This window comes from Siphateles boraxobius, unplaced genomic scaffold (assembly GCF_051911475.1).
Source record: "Siphateles boraxobius isolate OS27281-9 unplaced genomic scaffold, OSU_SipBor_1 7, whole genome shotgun sequence".
NCBI lineage: Eukaryota > Metazoa > Chordata > Actinopteri > Cypriniformes > Leuciscidae > Siphateles > Siphateles boraxobius.
This window is the reverse complement of record NW_027509197.1, coordinates 12,746,763-12,763,292: the sequence shown is the minus strand read 5'-3', so window position 1 is coordinate 12,763,292 and position 16,530 is coordinate 12,746,763. Positions and strand designations below refer to the sequence as shown.

At 41.9% G+C, this 16,530-nt stretch overlaps 1 protein-coding gene across 1 annotated transcript in view; it reads left to right on the top strand.

Moving 5' to 3' along the window:
- fam117bb (family with sequence similarity 117 member Bb) overlaps positions 1 to 16,292 on the top strand; it is a 45,415-nt gene extending 29,123 nt beyond the window's left edge. Inside the window, exons 4-8 of the mRNA XM_077217118.1 lie at positions 1,666 to 1,779; positions 9,103 to 9,246; positions 9,390 to 9,624; positions 13,323 to 13,446; positions 13,622 to 16,292. Coding sequence (XP_077073233.1) covers positions 1,666 to 1,779; positions 9,103 to 9,246; positions 9,390 to 9,624; positions 13,323 to 13,446; positions 13,622 to 13,880 — 876 coding nt within the window. The 3' untranslated portion in view covers positions 13,881 to 16,292. The remainder of the gene's footprint in view (positions 1 to 1,665; positions 1,780 to 9,102; positions 9,247 to 9,389; positions 9,625 to 13,322; positions 13,447 to 13,621) is intronic.
- Positions 16,293 to 16,530: the final 238 nt, after the last annotated feature.

Here is a 16,530-nt window from a genome sequence, read left to right as displayed (position 1 = left end):
GCCTATCTTCTTCCTCTCCTCCACCACTTCAAGAGTCTCCTCCCTTTGTATATCTCTGCTGTGCCCCTTGAGTGTCGGGGATTCACAGGTGTATGTACGCACATGTACGCATGAATCTTCCTGTCACTCTTTATCTCAACTGCCATCTGTCACTGCTCAATCGACTCTAGTGTGTGTTTGTTTGTACTACCTCATAGTTAATCATTTCAGCAGGTCATATGTGCACTCACACTCTCACACACACACTGTAGGCAAATCTGATGGAAACCTACTGAGCTGCCTACCTAGATGAATTATTTGAATGCGGTGGTATTGTGGTTTGCATGAGGATTGCTGTTTGCTGCATATGCAGACCATTTCACATTAGTCAAATGTGGGGTTCAGTGTCAGTTCGGATGCTCCCCTAGAAATGATCTGCCTCAGTAGGCAGTGAGGAACCTCTCTCTTAGTTTTTGAACAGAGCTGTTTTCTCTGATTCAAGCATCACATCATGTACCTACACAAACCCCTCTGCACCACAGTCACACACAGATAAAGCCCACACATAACTGGTCAGAAATGCCTCTGTGGGAATTACGGCTGATTTATACTTCTGCGTCGGACCTACGCCGGAGCCTCTACGCTATACACTACGCGTTGGTTTTCATTTATACTTCTGTGTCGTTGTCCGCGTTGACGCGCAATTACCCATGCAGAGGGAGCCTGTGAAACCCGAGGGAGGGGTTCTAGCAGACCAATCACAGCGCTTGCGTCCGCGTAGAATTGACGCGTTGTTACATTTTTGGAGAAGTGCACGTCCGGGTACGCCGAAGGGTACGCGTGCTACGCACAGCCTACGGCGTAGCTACGGCGTAAGTTCGACGCAGAAGTATAAATTGCGCTTTAGTGTCGTCACATCCTTGCCGCTACAGGCTTCAGGTGAGATTATGCTAACATCTCATTAAGGGTGTCGCTCGTAGCCTGTATTTACTGACTTGAGGCTGGACTAAACTCCACATCTGATCCCATCTGTACATGTATTCCCCGTTTCTTCCCTTGGCTGGGGTAAAGAGAGAGGGAGCGGGAGGGTGTATTGGTTTTCTGTCAAACAGACGGATGTTTATAAAGGAAAGAGTACTAATGTAATCGATCATAAGTGTTTTTGTAAGCATGTGTTTGGGGTGGAGAGCGTTGGGGTGTTTATTTGTGTGAACTATAAACTATAAACATACTTGGAGGAATGCAGTGCAATGAGACAATCAACAAACCCATCTGATCCTGGGCTTTGACTCGCCCATCACTAGAGTTTAATAAGACAGTCATTATAGCACAATAATAAACTCCGGACCAAGCTTGCTGACCCCTGAAGGGGTTTATTTTGCAATAATGACCACTGTCATGTAGTGTTTTTTTATTTTTTTTTATTCTATGGTCTTTTATGGTGTCTTTTATCTAAGCAACAGTGCTCTGAAAGTTCACTTGAAGTGAGAAATGATGTCTGTCCTCTCTCTCTCTCTCTCTCTCTCTCTCTCTCTCTCTCTCTCTCTCTCTCTCTCTCTCTCTCTCTCTCTCTCTCTCTCTCTCTCTCTCTCTCTCTCTCTCTCTCTCTCTCTCTCTCTCTCTCTCTCTCTCTCTCTCTCTCTCTCTCTCTCTCTCTCTCTCTCTCTCTCTCTCTGCGTGTTACAGATTGTGAAGCTGAGACAGCAGCTCCAGCGCAGTAAACACAGCAGCCGTCACCACCGCGACAAGGACCGCAAATCTCCCTTCAATGGCAACCATGCTGCTTTCATCCAATCACAGGTGAGCTATTTCTCACCTGCTCTGAACCCAGAAGACCTGGTGGAGAAGGTTACCTGGAGTGGTGTTTTTTTTTTTATAGTTTTTGTTTTTTTTAGCCTTTTTTGCTCTCAAGGATCGTGTTAAAAATCTTTTTGAAAGAAGTCTCTTATGCTCCCCAAGGCTGAATTTATTTGATTACAAAAATGCAGTAAAAGCTTTTACAACCATTACAATTTAAAATATTTGTTTTATTTTCATGTATTTTAAAATGTAATTTACTCCTTTGATGTCAAAGCTGAATTTTCAGCATCATTACTCCAGTGTTCTGTGTCGCATGATCCTTCAGAAATCACATTAATGATACACGTGAGAGAGAGAGAGTGTCTGTTTGTTAACATAAGCATAGCACAGTGCAGTGAGTGCACTTAATGCCATATAAGCTGAAGAAGAAACTGAACACAAACGTTGTGTATCATCAATGCAGTTGTAGTTGAGAACTAGAAGTCATACTTATTCTGCCACATTCTGTCTCACTCATTCTGAAAGAACGTGAGTGGGTAAGTGTGTATACCAGTGTGTAAAAGCGTGTCACAGTGTGTGTGTGTGTACTTGCACTCTGGTGGTAATTGGCAGGACCAGGTGCAGGCTTGCAGGCTGTTTCAGAGTGAAAGACCTCTCTTCACGAAGACAAAAAACAGTGAATAAATTACTGTGGCCTCTCGCTTGGCCTTGTGTCCCTCCCTCCCTGCCTCCGTCTTTTTCTCGCTCTCTCGCTCTGTTTTGTGTTTGTCCATGAATTAGTCCAGCATGTGGTGAATGTGCCGCACGCCTGGTCTTTACTGTACTATAGCTGCCAGCCAGTCAATTAAAGGCCACGCTTTGACCGGCCTGTTGGATGTGTGGTTTTGGGGCCTGTTGTACGGCTGGGGTTTTTTTTTTTTTTTTTGTGCCTGCGTTTGGCTCAAGCACCATCTGTCGTCTCACTGTATTCATCTTTTGTATTTAATCCTCTGAACTGTACTCAGACTCTGCCCCTCTGTTGCACAAAACACTAAAGTACTCACACATAGGTCCGAATTGGACAAGAATACTGATTTGACCAGCGCAGATGTACACCGTACAGAATCCCCACTTAAAATCTGTGTTCAGAATGGAGTACTAGCTTACTATTGGATGTGCAGTATACTGTATACTTCAAGTTGCCTATTTAAATAATTAGGTGAATGGTACAATATTTATATTATTAGTCATTATTATATTTATTTTATTCCACGATAAAATGGTAATGATCACTGTCACATGACTGTATTACATTTGACGTGACTGGCGTTCAGTTGGTGTCAACTTGGAAATGAAAATGGTTAAATTACTTTCTGCCTTGTTTGCTTTCTTCAGTGAGAGATTTGCAGCCTTGCCTCAGTGTGAGAAAGCATATGGGAATGCTAACCTGCTATTCCAGGATCCCAGTCTACCATGTGATCATTTAGTTGTACGCAAACATAGACTTGCATCTGCTGTCCCCTCCAGCAGATGTAAGTGGGGTTGATTGAACGGTGTATCATTAATCAGTGCCATTCCGTTCTGCCTCCGTCTGCTCTGAAGAGATCTACAGGAATCCGAAGTGGAACTGGATTTGTTTTTTGAAGGTTTATTTATTCAGGGGGTTTCTCTGCTGTGTATTAGCCTTAATTTGAAGCAGCTGAGGTTGAGTTTAGAGCCTGAAAGATGCCCAGGCTGGGTAATTATAACAAGCATGCATTTTTTTGGACGTGAGGTGAAGGGGCATTTTTCTCCGCCTCAGGCTGAGTGGTCTGGATGTTTCTCGGCTGGGCCGTTGGGGTCGGGTGACGCCCAGTGGGTACTGTAGGACCTGCGTGTAATTGTTTTGTGACCGTAAGCACTTAGTCTGCCCAAGTTCAACCCCCAAATTTTATCATAAACTTCCATTTCTCTCTATCTCTGAGTCTTCTAATTCCTTTTTTTCTTGGCACTCCGATGTGAATGCACTTTCCTATAGAACACACACAACGTGACCTCTGTGTAGAGGGGGAGGGCTGCAGGGGTGTGTGTGTGTGTCATTTCAGGGGCTGAGTCGGGTGTGCATGGGGGTGTTCTCCCCATTATGTGCGTGGAAAGCAGCTAAAGATGAAGTGGCAGTCATGAAAATGGCATTCTTTCCAGAAATAAAAGCTCTGAAGAGGGGGAAAAAGAAAAGCGAAGGAATGAAAGTTGCATTTGAAGACCTTTATGAGAAATCCGGCCATAAGGTCAGAAGCTCCATGAGAAGAAAAGAGGAAGAACAACATCAGAGGAGATACAGAAACACGTGTGAACAGCTGTGGAGATGTTTGTCTCTTCTTCTGGCTTGGGAATTTTTGCTTCGTCACAGATTGCAGAACGACAGACTTGATCATAGGCCATACTCGGAGTAGATGCTATATTTGTTATAAATAAAAACCAAAGCGGTTTTACAGTCTGTTCAATATGTTGTACTGTTGTGTACGTACCTGTGTGTCAATAGTTCAGCTAGTAACAAAACCTTGAAACATGTCTTTCCAAAAATTTCTAGTTGACAAGAAGTCACGAGATGTGTCCCCAATGACAAACTTATAGCCAAACCTGCTCTAAGAGCCCCACTGTCCTGCAGAGTTTAGCTCCAACTTACCTCAACACCTAGTAAGACCTTGATTAGCTGGTTCAGGTGTGTTTTATTTGGGGTTGGAGCTAAACTCTGCATGCCAGTGGCCCTCCAGGAGCAGGACTGGACACCCCTGGTCTAGTATACGACTGATTTCATCATTCTACTACAGAGTCTGATAGTCCCTTCCCTTCCACTATGCAAGAAAAGCTGAAACGGTTGAGTGCATGAAGTATATGCTGGTGTAGTTTATATGACCATTGCTATTATAAATGTGCAATGAAATACAGCAGTGGGCATTTACTTGTACTTCTGAAATTGGTAACATCCCTGGTGTTTTTGAGAGTGAAAATGAGGATGTAAAATATATATTTTTTTGTATTTTAGTATTTTGTTTATATTATTATTTTTAAGCTAACCTCCAGAAATGTAATAGAAAGATCTGAAAAATGCATCACATGATACCTTTAAGTCAGCATGACAGCATTACCATCCCTTGTTTTGGTTTATATCAAAACTCAAATAATAGCATCTACTCTCATCAATAACAATAAGTACTGCCAAGTTAGTCTGCTTATTTTCCCTAGTCATGCTATGTATATTAGCTTGGCCCTAAGTAAGCTAGCACGACTGTACTGTGCGCTTAGCACTTTGCAGTCTGTTTGTTAGTCCTAGTCGATTTTTGGCAGATTCGATATTCTCTCAGATCTCCATGACATTCAGAGTTTGATCATTCTGTGTGATGTATTGCAGGGTAAAGGCCAGTGATAAAGCATCCTAGTAACTCGCACACCTCCTGGCTTTCTTCTCTATCTCCTGCTCTTCTTGTCTGTTGAGTGCTGTGTTCGATGATCAATAATTAACAATTTTTGGCTGCTTTCTGGGTTTGACTGCTGTTTTTGTGTCTGAAGGATTGAGCACATCTTTCCCTGCATTCTTACCATTCTCTGTGTGGGAGTCCACAGCGCCTGCTGGTGTCAGAAATGAGGAATGCAGAGGCAGAGTGTGTGCCGTCGCTAGAGCATTCGGATGAAATTATGTACTCTACTCTTTTTGGCTTTAGTTTGATCTCATTTCAAGGTCTTACATTTAGAATATTTCAGTCTGAAGTTTATCTCCATCATCTCTAATCTCCTTTTTTGGTTTTAGTGAGAATTTTAATGTGTTGTTTTTTTTGCCGCAGTTGATGAATTCATTGGCAGGACTTCTGATGGATTAAGTTTTTTGATCACTTGTGACTTGTGTTTTTCTAACCTTCTACTGAAACAGTGACCACAACAATAGGAACTTCTCGGGTTTTGTTTGATCTCAGTGGTTTTGAACCTGAATATGTTGTGAATCCAGAGAGACAGAAGAGATGCGTTTGAGTCATTTGAGCTTGCGTGGGGCTTTGGAGGGGTCATTCCTTTAAGTCTCTACACAAACCTTTAGTTAAGGACCGATCAACAACTTCAGCCCCATGAATCTCTTGTTTTTATAAAGACCATAGTGGTCAAAGAAAGGCTGACGTGAAAGTGCCCAGTATAGCTATCAAGGCCTGGAGACCTTTCAAAGGGATTCTTCTGTCTAACCTCTCGTTTTAAAGGCAGACTGTGGTAACCAATACAGGCCTCCATACCAGTGAAGAAAAGCCTTTTACATGCTGTCGGGAAGACTTTCACTGTTTTACTGAGGCTTCTGTGCGTGTCCATGGACACTGAGTTTTTTTAATCCTTGTAATTTTGGTACAACTAAAAGGAACGGGGCAAAATGAAGTTATTTTTATATACAGTATATGCAGTTTTATTTGAGTGTACATTCGGCCCTCATTTGTAGTTAAATTCTAAGGCAGCATCCAACTAAAATGGAGCCTCATAAGTGACTGATTTGGGACATGCTTCATTGAAACTCTCACAAATAGCGTTGGTCGCATGACGTTTACGATTGGTGCCACTCCCAGTTGATTCCAGTAGAGTCTAGTATTAGAACATGTTGCAATGCTAATGTTTGCGATACTTTAGTAGAGTTCAACAGTCGGGTTTTGTAAGTAAAAATCACATTGATTTTCTCCACATGGGTATTGATTTTAATGATGATAAACTTTTGAAGGCAGACCTGCTGTGAGCTCCGAAGTTGTTAATCGATGGTATATATTTTTGTAGAATCCATCACCCTGTGTCATTTCAGCTCATTTTTGAAATAATGCTGTTCGGCAGTGGAATTTCTGGGAGAAAGTACATTACCCATGATTGTGTACAAAAAGCTCCACCAATCTGAGAATCGCGACAAGCAAGCCACGCCAAAAGAACTCTGAATATAGGTCATTCGCAGTGCTTCATTGGATTTGGTGGCTGATGAAGTTTCCCTTCGCTCTCAAACTACTTGGTCTCTAACTTAAAATATATTGTTTCTACCTAATTAAAATCATTATCAAATATTTATCCATTGTTGATTATTTCATTCACAGTGCTTCATGGGATTGTACGGTAGTTCTTTCTTCAAAGCCATTAAGTAAATAGTCTTGTACATTTTTCATTTCGGCCAATACTTTTTTCAAATGTAATGTTGCGATTCACTTCGTAGTTAGTAGCCGTAACCGTAAGGACGCTGAAAAAGTGGATGTACATTGTTGTGCTGTATAAGCATTTGGAACAGGGTTCATATTTAAGCCAGGCTTTGCTCTGTCTGACTTATTAATTATTTAGTCCACTTAAACTCCTTTCTTACAATCAACCACAAGCTTGCATTCAGATCGGCCTTCATCCGATCAACAACCAAATGATATGACCAAGTTCCAGCCATATATTGTTTTTGTTTCTTTGTTCTTCGATAATAAATTTCATTTGTACATCATACACAGCACAGAGGATAAAATCAGTCGCCACTCCAGTTACATCGCAACTGTAAACACATTTTCCACACTCAGCAACCTTTGTCTGCCATTGTCTATTTTAGGCATCGACTTTTCTGCTCCTGTGGTTAATGAACCTTAATCGAGACCTCCGAAGTAAATGGCTAACATCTTTGTTCAACTGGTTAGCATGGGTTTGTTAGCAATCCTATGCGGCCTCTATAGACGTCACCAAAGTGCTGAGCCATGTTTCTTCTGTCTGAAGATGACAACAATCAGATCTTTGGCGCTGACAGTGAGTAGTATCATGCCGTCCTTCATTGTCGTCAGGCCGTACATTATTTCTGTTAATGTCACGGCACGCCACTGGAAATCTTTTACGTAAACAAATATTTGCCTCCTAGCGACCGCTCGCGAGAAACTTGCTAGGAAATAGACAAAATCACTTTACCGATGTATTGTTTCGAGGTGACCTCGAGGGTCAGGGTTTCTCTCCGCTGTTTTCTATCCTGATGAGCAGATAAATAACCAAACCACCCAGAAGAAAAGAGTCTAGAAGACTTTTATGTTGAAACAATGTGATGTCCGATTAAACGCACACATGCATGCTGGAGAGGAAAGAGGCATGGAGGGATGCTGCATGTGAGTTTAAAACCTAGCTTGCTCTATTGAGATGGTAATGAAGCAGATCTGGCGTGCTTTAAGCGAGGGCCACCGCAGGGCCACACAGTTCTCAGCAACGTCCTGCTAATACCCTCACATTGTTCCCTCGTACCCTGAGAAAGAAGAGGGGGAGGGATGGGCGACGAGAGCAGTGCTATGTATTTTAAGAAAGGGGGTGAGATGGAGAAATACACTTGGAGAGGATGGATCAGAACAAGGGAGAGAGAGGGGGGCAGACATGATGAAGAGAGACAGGAAGGAGGGGGGCCGAGATAACTAAAATCCAGAGCATGAGCCACAACAGAGCACAGAAGAAAGAGAGAGAAAGAGAGACCGGTGGACCAGGAGGAAGACCGGACCTCTCTCTGACAGGATGACAGGAAGTGGACTCTCTGGAAAGGTGACGTTTTGTTCAGTCTTTCATCTGTCACAGAAGTCGTCACAAACAGCAGTTGTTAGCATAGATGGCACGTTTTAGATTTAACTCAGTAAGCTCGTCTTGCATGCGTTATGTTATCTACAGTATCTGTGTCTCGGTACAGTCGTGAGGTGTGCTCCGCAGTCACACAAGCGAGAATCAGAAATCTGCTAGGCAGACCGAGTTACATAACTCGCTGATCTGCAGAGGAGACCAACACGTTACCATGCAATGTGTCTGTATGCTGTGGTGTGATAACACGTACCCCTGTTAGTGTTTAGCATCATATGGTATCTGAAGTGTGTGCTGACAGTGTGTGAATATGCAGGGCTTGATTCAGCTGCTTTGTAATGCTGTTGCTGTAAGTTTTCACACAGGCAGTGTTTCCTTTCAGAGGCATATCTGCTCTCATTTTGAGGTCGTCTCTCTGGGTTATGCATATTGCACTCACACACTCACTCACTCACACATACACATACAACCACATACACACATTTATCATTTTTGCTTTTCTGATGCTTCTTGATCACTCATTGTTACAAACTAGGGGGAAAAATACATGCGCATTAACCTAAAACCCAAAAAATATATTATCGGTAACCTAAAACAACATAAAATATACAGTACAAATACATTACACAAAATACACAGCGCGACTTGGACTCAGTTGAGCTCATGTGGGAAAGATTGTGTTCAAGCATATGCAGAAAGCACTAGGTCAAGGCTCCAACACATTCTACTTTAAAACATCACATTCAGCAAATAATCACACCTTCTCGTTCTCTCCTGTTTCAGGCTCCTATTCCAAAGAGTGTCTTGATCTCTATTCCCATCTCCAAGTCTTCCGTCTCTCGTTTCCGGAACAGCGTGGAGGGGCTGAATCAGGAGATTGAGCACATCATTATCCGAGACACGGGAGACAGAGAGGAGCAGCTTATTGTGAGTGTTCTTTGCAGAATCATGTCAAGCACACTCTGTTACATAATCAGGTGTCCTCATAGAATCCCTAAAGACACTGTGTGTGTGTTTAACTAAAGTTATGTTTCTGTTGTTTACAATCATTGCACTTTTTCTCTGCCCAGCCTCAGGAGGCTCCAGACGGGCATCGGGCTCCTCCGCCCCTCTGCCAACGCAGCGCCAGCTCCCGCAGCATCGACACGCAGACTCCCCTGGGCATCGCAGCGGGCAGTAACCACAGCAACAGCAGCAGCCGTTCTCAGTCCATCTCACCCACGTTCCTAAACGTGCCAAGTGAGCCCTGCAGCGATAGTCCTTCTCCCCACGAGGACGAGACTCTGCCTGACGGCTGTGAGAAAGGTACAGCTCACATATTTTCACACCCACATACACGCACTCAGGGCTGTTCACATGTCCTGAGGCCCACACAGATCTGCACACGCTTTTTCTGCATTGATGGGTATGAAAATGTGTGGAATGGTTTTAAACGTGCTCAAATTTGTTATATGGTGCTGACAGTGCTACGCTTTTATTAGCAGCTAAATGCTTAACCAAAATATTAAAGTGTAACTTCGCCAATTTTCAACCCACTTTGGATTGTTACCGAGAAATTCACGTTTAATGAACCGCTTCGTGGCTTTCGTCAAAACCACAGATTATACTTCCAGATTTTTGTATTCCCGCCCACGGGCAGTCGGATCAACAGAGGGATATTAACAGAACGGTTATTGTAAGAGTAGTTTTATCATCAAATTATAATTTGTTTGCCCTTTCAATAGCATTATGGAAAAAGTGGAACACTATGGAAACAGCTTTCTAACCTGTACGTGACAGCGTTTTTCTTCTGACAGAACGGCAGTTTCTTTCAGTTTTTTTCCCTTCGTTTGGCCTAAAACTCAGTTCATGGTCATCCTGTTTGAAATGTTGACTAAAAACATTAACAAAAGGTTTTTCAGATTTTCAGTCGCACCATTCTCTGTGTTTCATGTCTCCCACATATTGATAGTGGTTTCCTGAGGCCCGCAAATTATATGCAATATCCTGGAAAACGAGCGTTGAAGAAGCCCTGGTATTAGATGCGTTTTTAGTGATCGGATCACAAATGGTCAGCCAAGACACATTACCATTACATCTGGTATTATCATGCGTTTCAAATTTGTCTCCTGTGACCACTTGCGTATGTAAATATAATATGTTATAATATAATATAGGGCCTTTTGACAATAGGGATGTGCCCGAAGCTTACTTCTGAATTCGGGAAGGCACAGAAAATGAATACCGCATTCTACGGAGCCCCTAAAGGGGACATGGTTAGGCTTGCTGTGGTAGTCGGTTACATTACAGGACATCAGATTTCACTTATCATGTGAAGAAAGTAAGGAGAGATAACTGATAGGACGATGGTGGAGGATTTGGTGCGCAACAAATCCTGAGCGTCATTGATAAATATCTGATCTTGCAAAATGTGTGATCCGTATCGCAAATTGAAAAGTGCCAATTCACCAATCAGCTAGTTGCTTATATTTAGATTTTTTTTTATTTTATTTTTTGGTATTAATTTTATTATTTTAATAATATTATTAATATTTTAGCAATTTGCACATTTTGTAAGAGATTGATTTAAAGACTGTCAGAGTTATTTAGCATGCTAATTAGCATCTGCAGTTTGACTGACATTCGTACTTCTCCATTTTTTTGTTGAGTACTATGATAGTTTTAGAAATAAAAGGTCATATTTTGAATTCTACATTATTGAATTCTACATTAGGGTGACCATAATTTAGTTTTCAGGACAGGGGGGCGTGGTTGGGGGGTGAATGCACCAAAAAATACTTGACAAATGCATTCACAACCTTGCAACTATGTTAATGTACTTGAATACATAAATTAATACATCATTTCCATTCAACGTTTGGCCCGCAACAATAGAATAATAAAAAATAGTTTAGCTTTAACACCTTTTACATGACACCGTTTCTTTTCATGACCATAGGTTAAAATAAAATAAAAAATCTACTACAATATTTAAGTAAAAAATAATTTCAATCCTCCTGATGTCCTTTTGTATACTTTCTAGGGGTGTAACGATACACTCAGCTCACGATTCGATACGTATCACGATACTGGGTTCACGATACAATATGTATCATGATATTTTGAACAAAATAAAAAAATTAAACCGAAAATCAAACAACAGATTTATTTAACATTAACAGTGTTCAATAAATGTCTTTTTATACATACAACTTAAAGAATTTACAATACTTCAATATAAATCAAGATTTAGTTTAACCCTCTGTATGTAAAATTAACAATTGACTAGGTGTCACTGACTAATAAAACTACTTTGTATAGATGTCTTCTATACAATTGTCCTTCTTTCACTCTCTTTTTCGCACCTGGTTGCAGGAGTTTGTCTTTGTGGTGCCGTTTTAAATGAAACCAGTGCTCGAAGTGGGGCGGTACTCACCGGTACGCAGTACTGGCTCTTCTACATTTTACTCTTAAGCGTACCTGCAATTTTTCTTGCGAACCGCTACTTCCTTCTACCACTGACAGAAAAAGCGTCAGTGAGCCCGTTTCACATTTTACTCCGTTTGCAGTGCGTATGTGGTGCGTATTTTTTCTGCACCCATGTTAACAAGTTAGAGCTTTCACTCTGCACACGGATGCGCTCCAGCGCTCCAGACTTGGAGGAGTTCCGTTTTCGCGCACACACACACACACACACACACACACACACACACACACACACACACACACACACACACACACACGACTTGTTTAAATACATTGATGCTGTTAATAACAATAAATTGTTGTTATACCAGCAATATCTTCAAGTTTTGTTTTTCACTGTAGAAATCTCAAATGTCATGATTTGCCAATGCAAGAGAGTACCGGCACCTTTTTTCCCACTTCAAGCACTCCATGAAACATCATATTTGTTGTGTTCGACGTCCTGTTAACAGTGTTTGTTTACAGTATTTACACACACTTCGTGTTTTGTCTTTTTTTTTTTTTTTTACCGTTCTCCTGTCGAGTAAGTGGAAAACCAAAATGCTGCCAGACGTCGGACTTGTAAGTGGACGGAGCATCCTCTATTTCAATTTCAGTCGAACTCATTTTGCCTTGCTACTGCTCAGTTCAAGCGATTCATTTGAGCGTGAATGCAAGCGTGACGCAGGTGCATTAGCTCAACCAATAGGATAAAACGGACGTCATCGTAAATTTTTTTTTAAAAAATCGGCATAACTCTACGATACATATCGTAACATTTTTGCATCGCGATACATCGTACCACGATATATCGTTACACCCCTGGGCTTCTAGGTCTCTATATAGCACCTTTATTTGACACTGACACGTACGTGCCAGCTTCACACAGGTCCCGACCGAAACAAAAACATGGGAATTGTCTCTGTAAATCATCTGTGAATTTACATTTTTATGCTGTTCAGGAGCCATGTGCCACTGTTGATAAGCAAGCGCTGCTCTGTCTCTCTCTTGTGCTCTCGTGGTGCTGAGGGTAATGACTGAGATGCAGTTTGACCAATGTTTGCGTTACGTACATGACCGACTGACCAATGGTGGCGTACGAGAGGGCGGGACCTAAAGCAATGCAAAAACGGCAACTGTAGAAAGCAAAAGCCGAATCCCGGACATTTTGGTTGATCTAGAAATCCCGGCCAGACGCTTTTTTAGGTCCAAATAGAGGGCATGTCCGGGAAAAAGAGGACATGTTCTAACATATTTGTGTTACTCTGTTGAAGAACTGTGCAGTCTGTGTAAATGTGTATCTGTGTTCACATGTAGATGGACGTCATAGCTGCTTAGTCACATTATAAACATTGCATTTTTAAGATATAATAGAATAATTCTGCACTTTATCAAGCTGTTTTTTGGTGGATGTAATTATACAGGACTTCCTTAAGACTGATTGTTCAACTAATTGTTCACCTCTCTGTTGAATTCTGCACACATATCACCTTCTCTGATAAGCCTGTCCGAGTTGTATTGTCATTCTACTCATTTTTTTTCTTGTGTCATTTTCACAGATCTGGCCCCCAGCTCACCGCTACCCAAATACGCCTCATCCCCGAAGCCGAACAACAGCTACATGTTCAAACGCGAGCCACCCGAGGGCTGCGAGCGAGTCAAGGTCTTCACAGAGGAAACACAGTGAGTGCTGCAGTGTGTCCTGAAACACTGCTTTATCTGCTCTCTCTGCACTCTGTTCTCCACTGTTGTGTTGCGGCATGAGCCTTGAAATGATGATAGCGTAACATTTACAGTGACTTCAAAGCTGAGTCAGTGCTTCTCACCGTCTTATCGCTGTCCTTTTTCTTCTCCTCAGGGCCAGGCCTCCACGAGAGATCCCACAGTTCCTGTGCCCAGATAGGAACAAGGTCAACTTCATCCCCAAGAGCGGCTCCGCGTTCTGCCTGGTCAGCATTCCCAAACCGCTGATGCCCACACAGGAGCTCAACAACCTCAAGAATCAGAGCTCCGCCCACATCACGCCCGAACCCGAGCCGAGAGTCTCGCGGAGAACATGCATGCTTTCCCAGCAGCCCTCAGGCTCCTCCCCCTCCTCCTGTCTGTCAGAGAGTTAGACACGCCCCTCATCGAGCGTCCTAGCAACTGCATCCACACACTCTGTACATGTCAATAATCGAACATGATAAAAAAAAATCTGACTCTCAGAGAACAAAGTGTTTATAATAAACGACGGCTTTCGTTGGATGAAAAGATGATGAAACGGTTGCCTTTTGCAATGCACATTTTTTGCTTTGTGCTTGTTCTCAAAGAACAAAGTGGCCATTTTGAGGGTTTTGGGTTTGGGATAAATGTATTTAGCTTTATATTATTGCTCTACCTTTCCTAGAGTGAACTTGAGAATGTGTCTTGGATCACTTTGAATAGTGGCTACATAGATCCGTTTTTGTGAGACACAATGTATATTTTATAATAGTTTGCAGTGGATCGCGTTTGCGAGAATCGTTTCTGTCGTACTAGGACCAGCACATCATTGAATACAAATGATGCCATTTCAAGTGAGACCAAGAGACCTGGTAGGATGAATTCTGGGTTGATGAAGGTCTCTCAGACTGAATCGTTGTCACAGTTGCAGGCCTTCTTCATTCTGTCCAGACAAAAGCAGCTGTGCTTCTCTGCCTTTTCTCCTCTTCCTTTCTCACTGGCGGCGAGGAGACAGAAAGGTGTTTAAGATAAGAATAGCGAGTGTGAGTGAAATCGCCATGTTTGACAGCTACAGGACGAGTGGCCTGTAAACCTGATTCTTTTGTTTGCATAGCTGTAAAATGCGTTTCAAATGCATATGGGTCCAAACTCTGAACTTCAAACCCAGCAGGGAACAAAGTGAGAGGAGGGCACGACAGGATCTGGGTGGACAGACAGATGGAGTGTTTTCTCACCTCTCACAATGATTAAGCCGATTTAGCTCCAGGAATGTTTGGAAAAAAAGGACACGATAAGAACAAAATCGAATTGCAAAGATTTAACGCATAAATGTCCAGGTAGTTAACGATTCAGATGATCAGAACATTCATGTAATGTTTCCTGTGATATCCAATGAAATAGTTTACAAAGTCAGAGCACATTATTGTCACCAGATTGATTTAATGCATGCATTCTGGGAAATTTCAGTCGTGTGTGTGTGTGTGTGTGTGACTAGATTCAAGCAATTAAAAACAGCGCAGATTTTCTGTCCGTTTCTGTGTCTAAATGAACTAGGCTGCTTACGTTGCTGTCATTTTCATCCTTGTTGAGCATTTTGGCTGATTTCCTGTGCTGTAGTTGTTTTTAATCATTATTATGTAAGAAATCAAGTAGTGTCTGATGAAAGATTGTCGTTTTATGCAGCTCACACAAGTGCTTCTGTAGACTTGCCCAAAGAAAACATTTCCTGTGGCTCAGTGACAAGTCATTGTAGATTGAAAAAAATGGAATTATAAGGCGACTTATAGATGGATGGATCACCCAAAAATGAAAAATCAGTCTCTCAGCCTCATGTCCTTCCAAAACTCTATGACTGACTGACTTCTGTGGAACATGAAGATTTTTTTGGGAAATGTTTCGGTGTTTTGTTGTTCTTTTTTGGTCCATACAATGGGAGTCACCAAAACCGTTCGGTTGCCAACGTTTTCAAAATCCCTTCTTTTATGTTCCACGGAAGAAATAAAGTCATACAGGTTTGAAATGAGTAAACGATGTACTAGTTGAACGCTGCATCAGTCATCAGTTACAGGAGTGATTTAGGATTTCCAGCTTAAAGCTCAGTTGCAGGATAACGCACATTGTCCGGCTCGTGATCATCTCTCGCTCGTGTTCTGTGAGGTTGTGCTTTGTGTGCAGGCCAGGGTGGGGTTCCTCACAGTTGTTTTGTTGGGAGGCATTTGATCAGAGTTCCTGTTTTTTCTTGTTCACTGTCGAAGTTTAAGGTATTGTTTTGAGATTTAAGCTAAATACAACATAAACCTGGAATTTTTGAGCACTTTTATACCAGCATTGTGAATCATTACAGGGCCTCCATGTTTGAACTGAAATAAGCTCACAGCCTGTGATTACTATCGTAGATCAGTACTCAGGAATGTAAAAACAGCAATCTCTTCTGGCAACGGCACAAGAATCCAAGCGTCTCTTGCTTCAAACACAAATTGATAATGTTTTATCAAGCGCTTTGTATATCTCCTTAGGATATGTATTGAAGTAGAGAAATCTCTCGCCGTAGGGCCAATATTAATATACTTTTATATGGGTAGTGGCCTTCTTTCTAATTCGAGCGGAATATCAGTCAGATATTAACAATCCATATGTACCTTAACGCAGGGACAGTGATGTATGATGGGATACTTTGTTGTATGCTGTCTGTCTCAGTGGATGTTTGTGCACATATTGTACACCGTCTGTCTCAGTGGATGATTGTGCACATATTGTACACCATGTAGTCTCCTGTGTTGTTACATCTATGGAACTCAACGGAATAAAGTTGCACTCGCTCCAAATGTCTGAGGGTGTTATTTGACGTGCGAGTTGAGTTTGGGGTTAACCGCTTTTTCAATAATGACATGTCTTTGTTGGATGATGTGAAGTGTGTGATCATTAGTTGGTGCTGGTATCAAAGAGACCCCAAGAATATTAAACTAAACCTTCCAAACTTAAGAATCATTAAAAAGTGTTTCATCTCTTGCTGAGAACAAGAAATGTGGAGTAATGAAAATATTTGTATTTTGGCAGTAGATC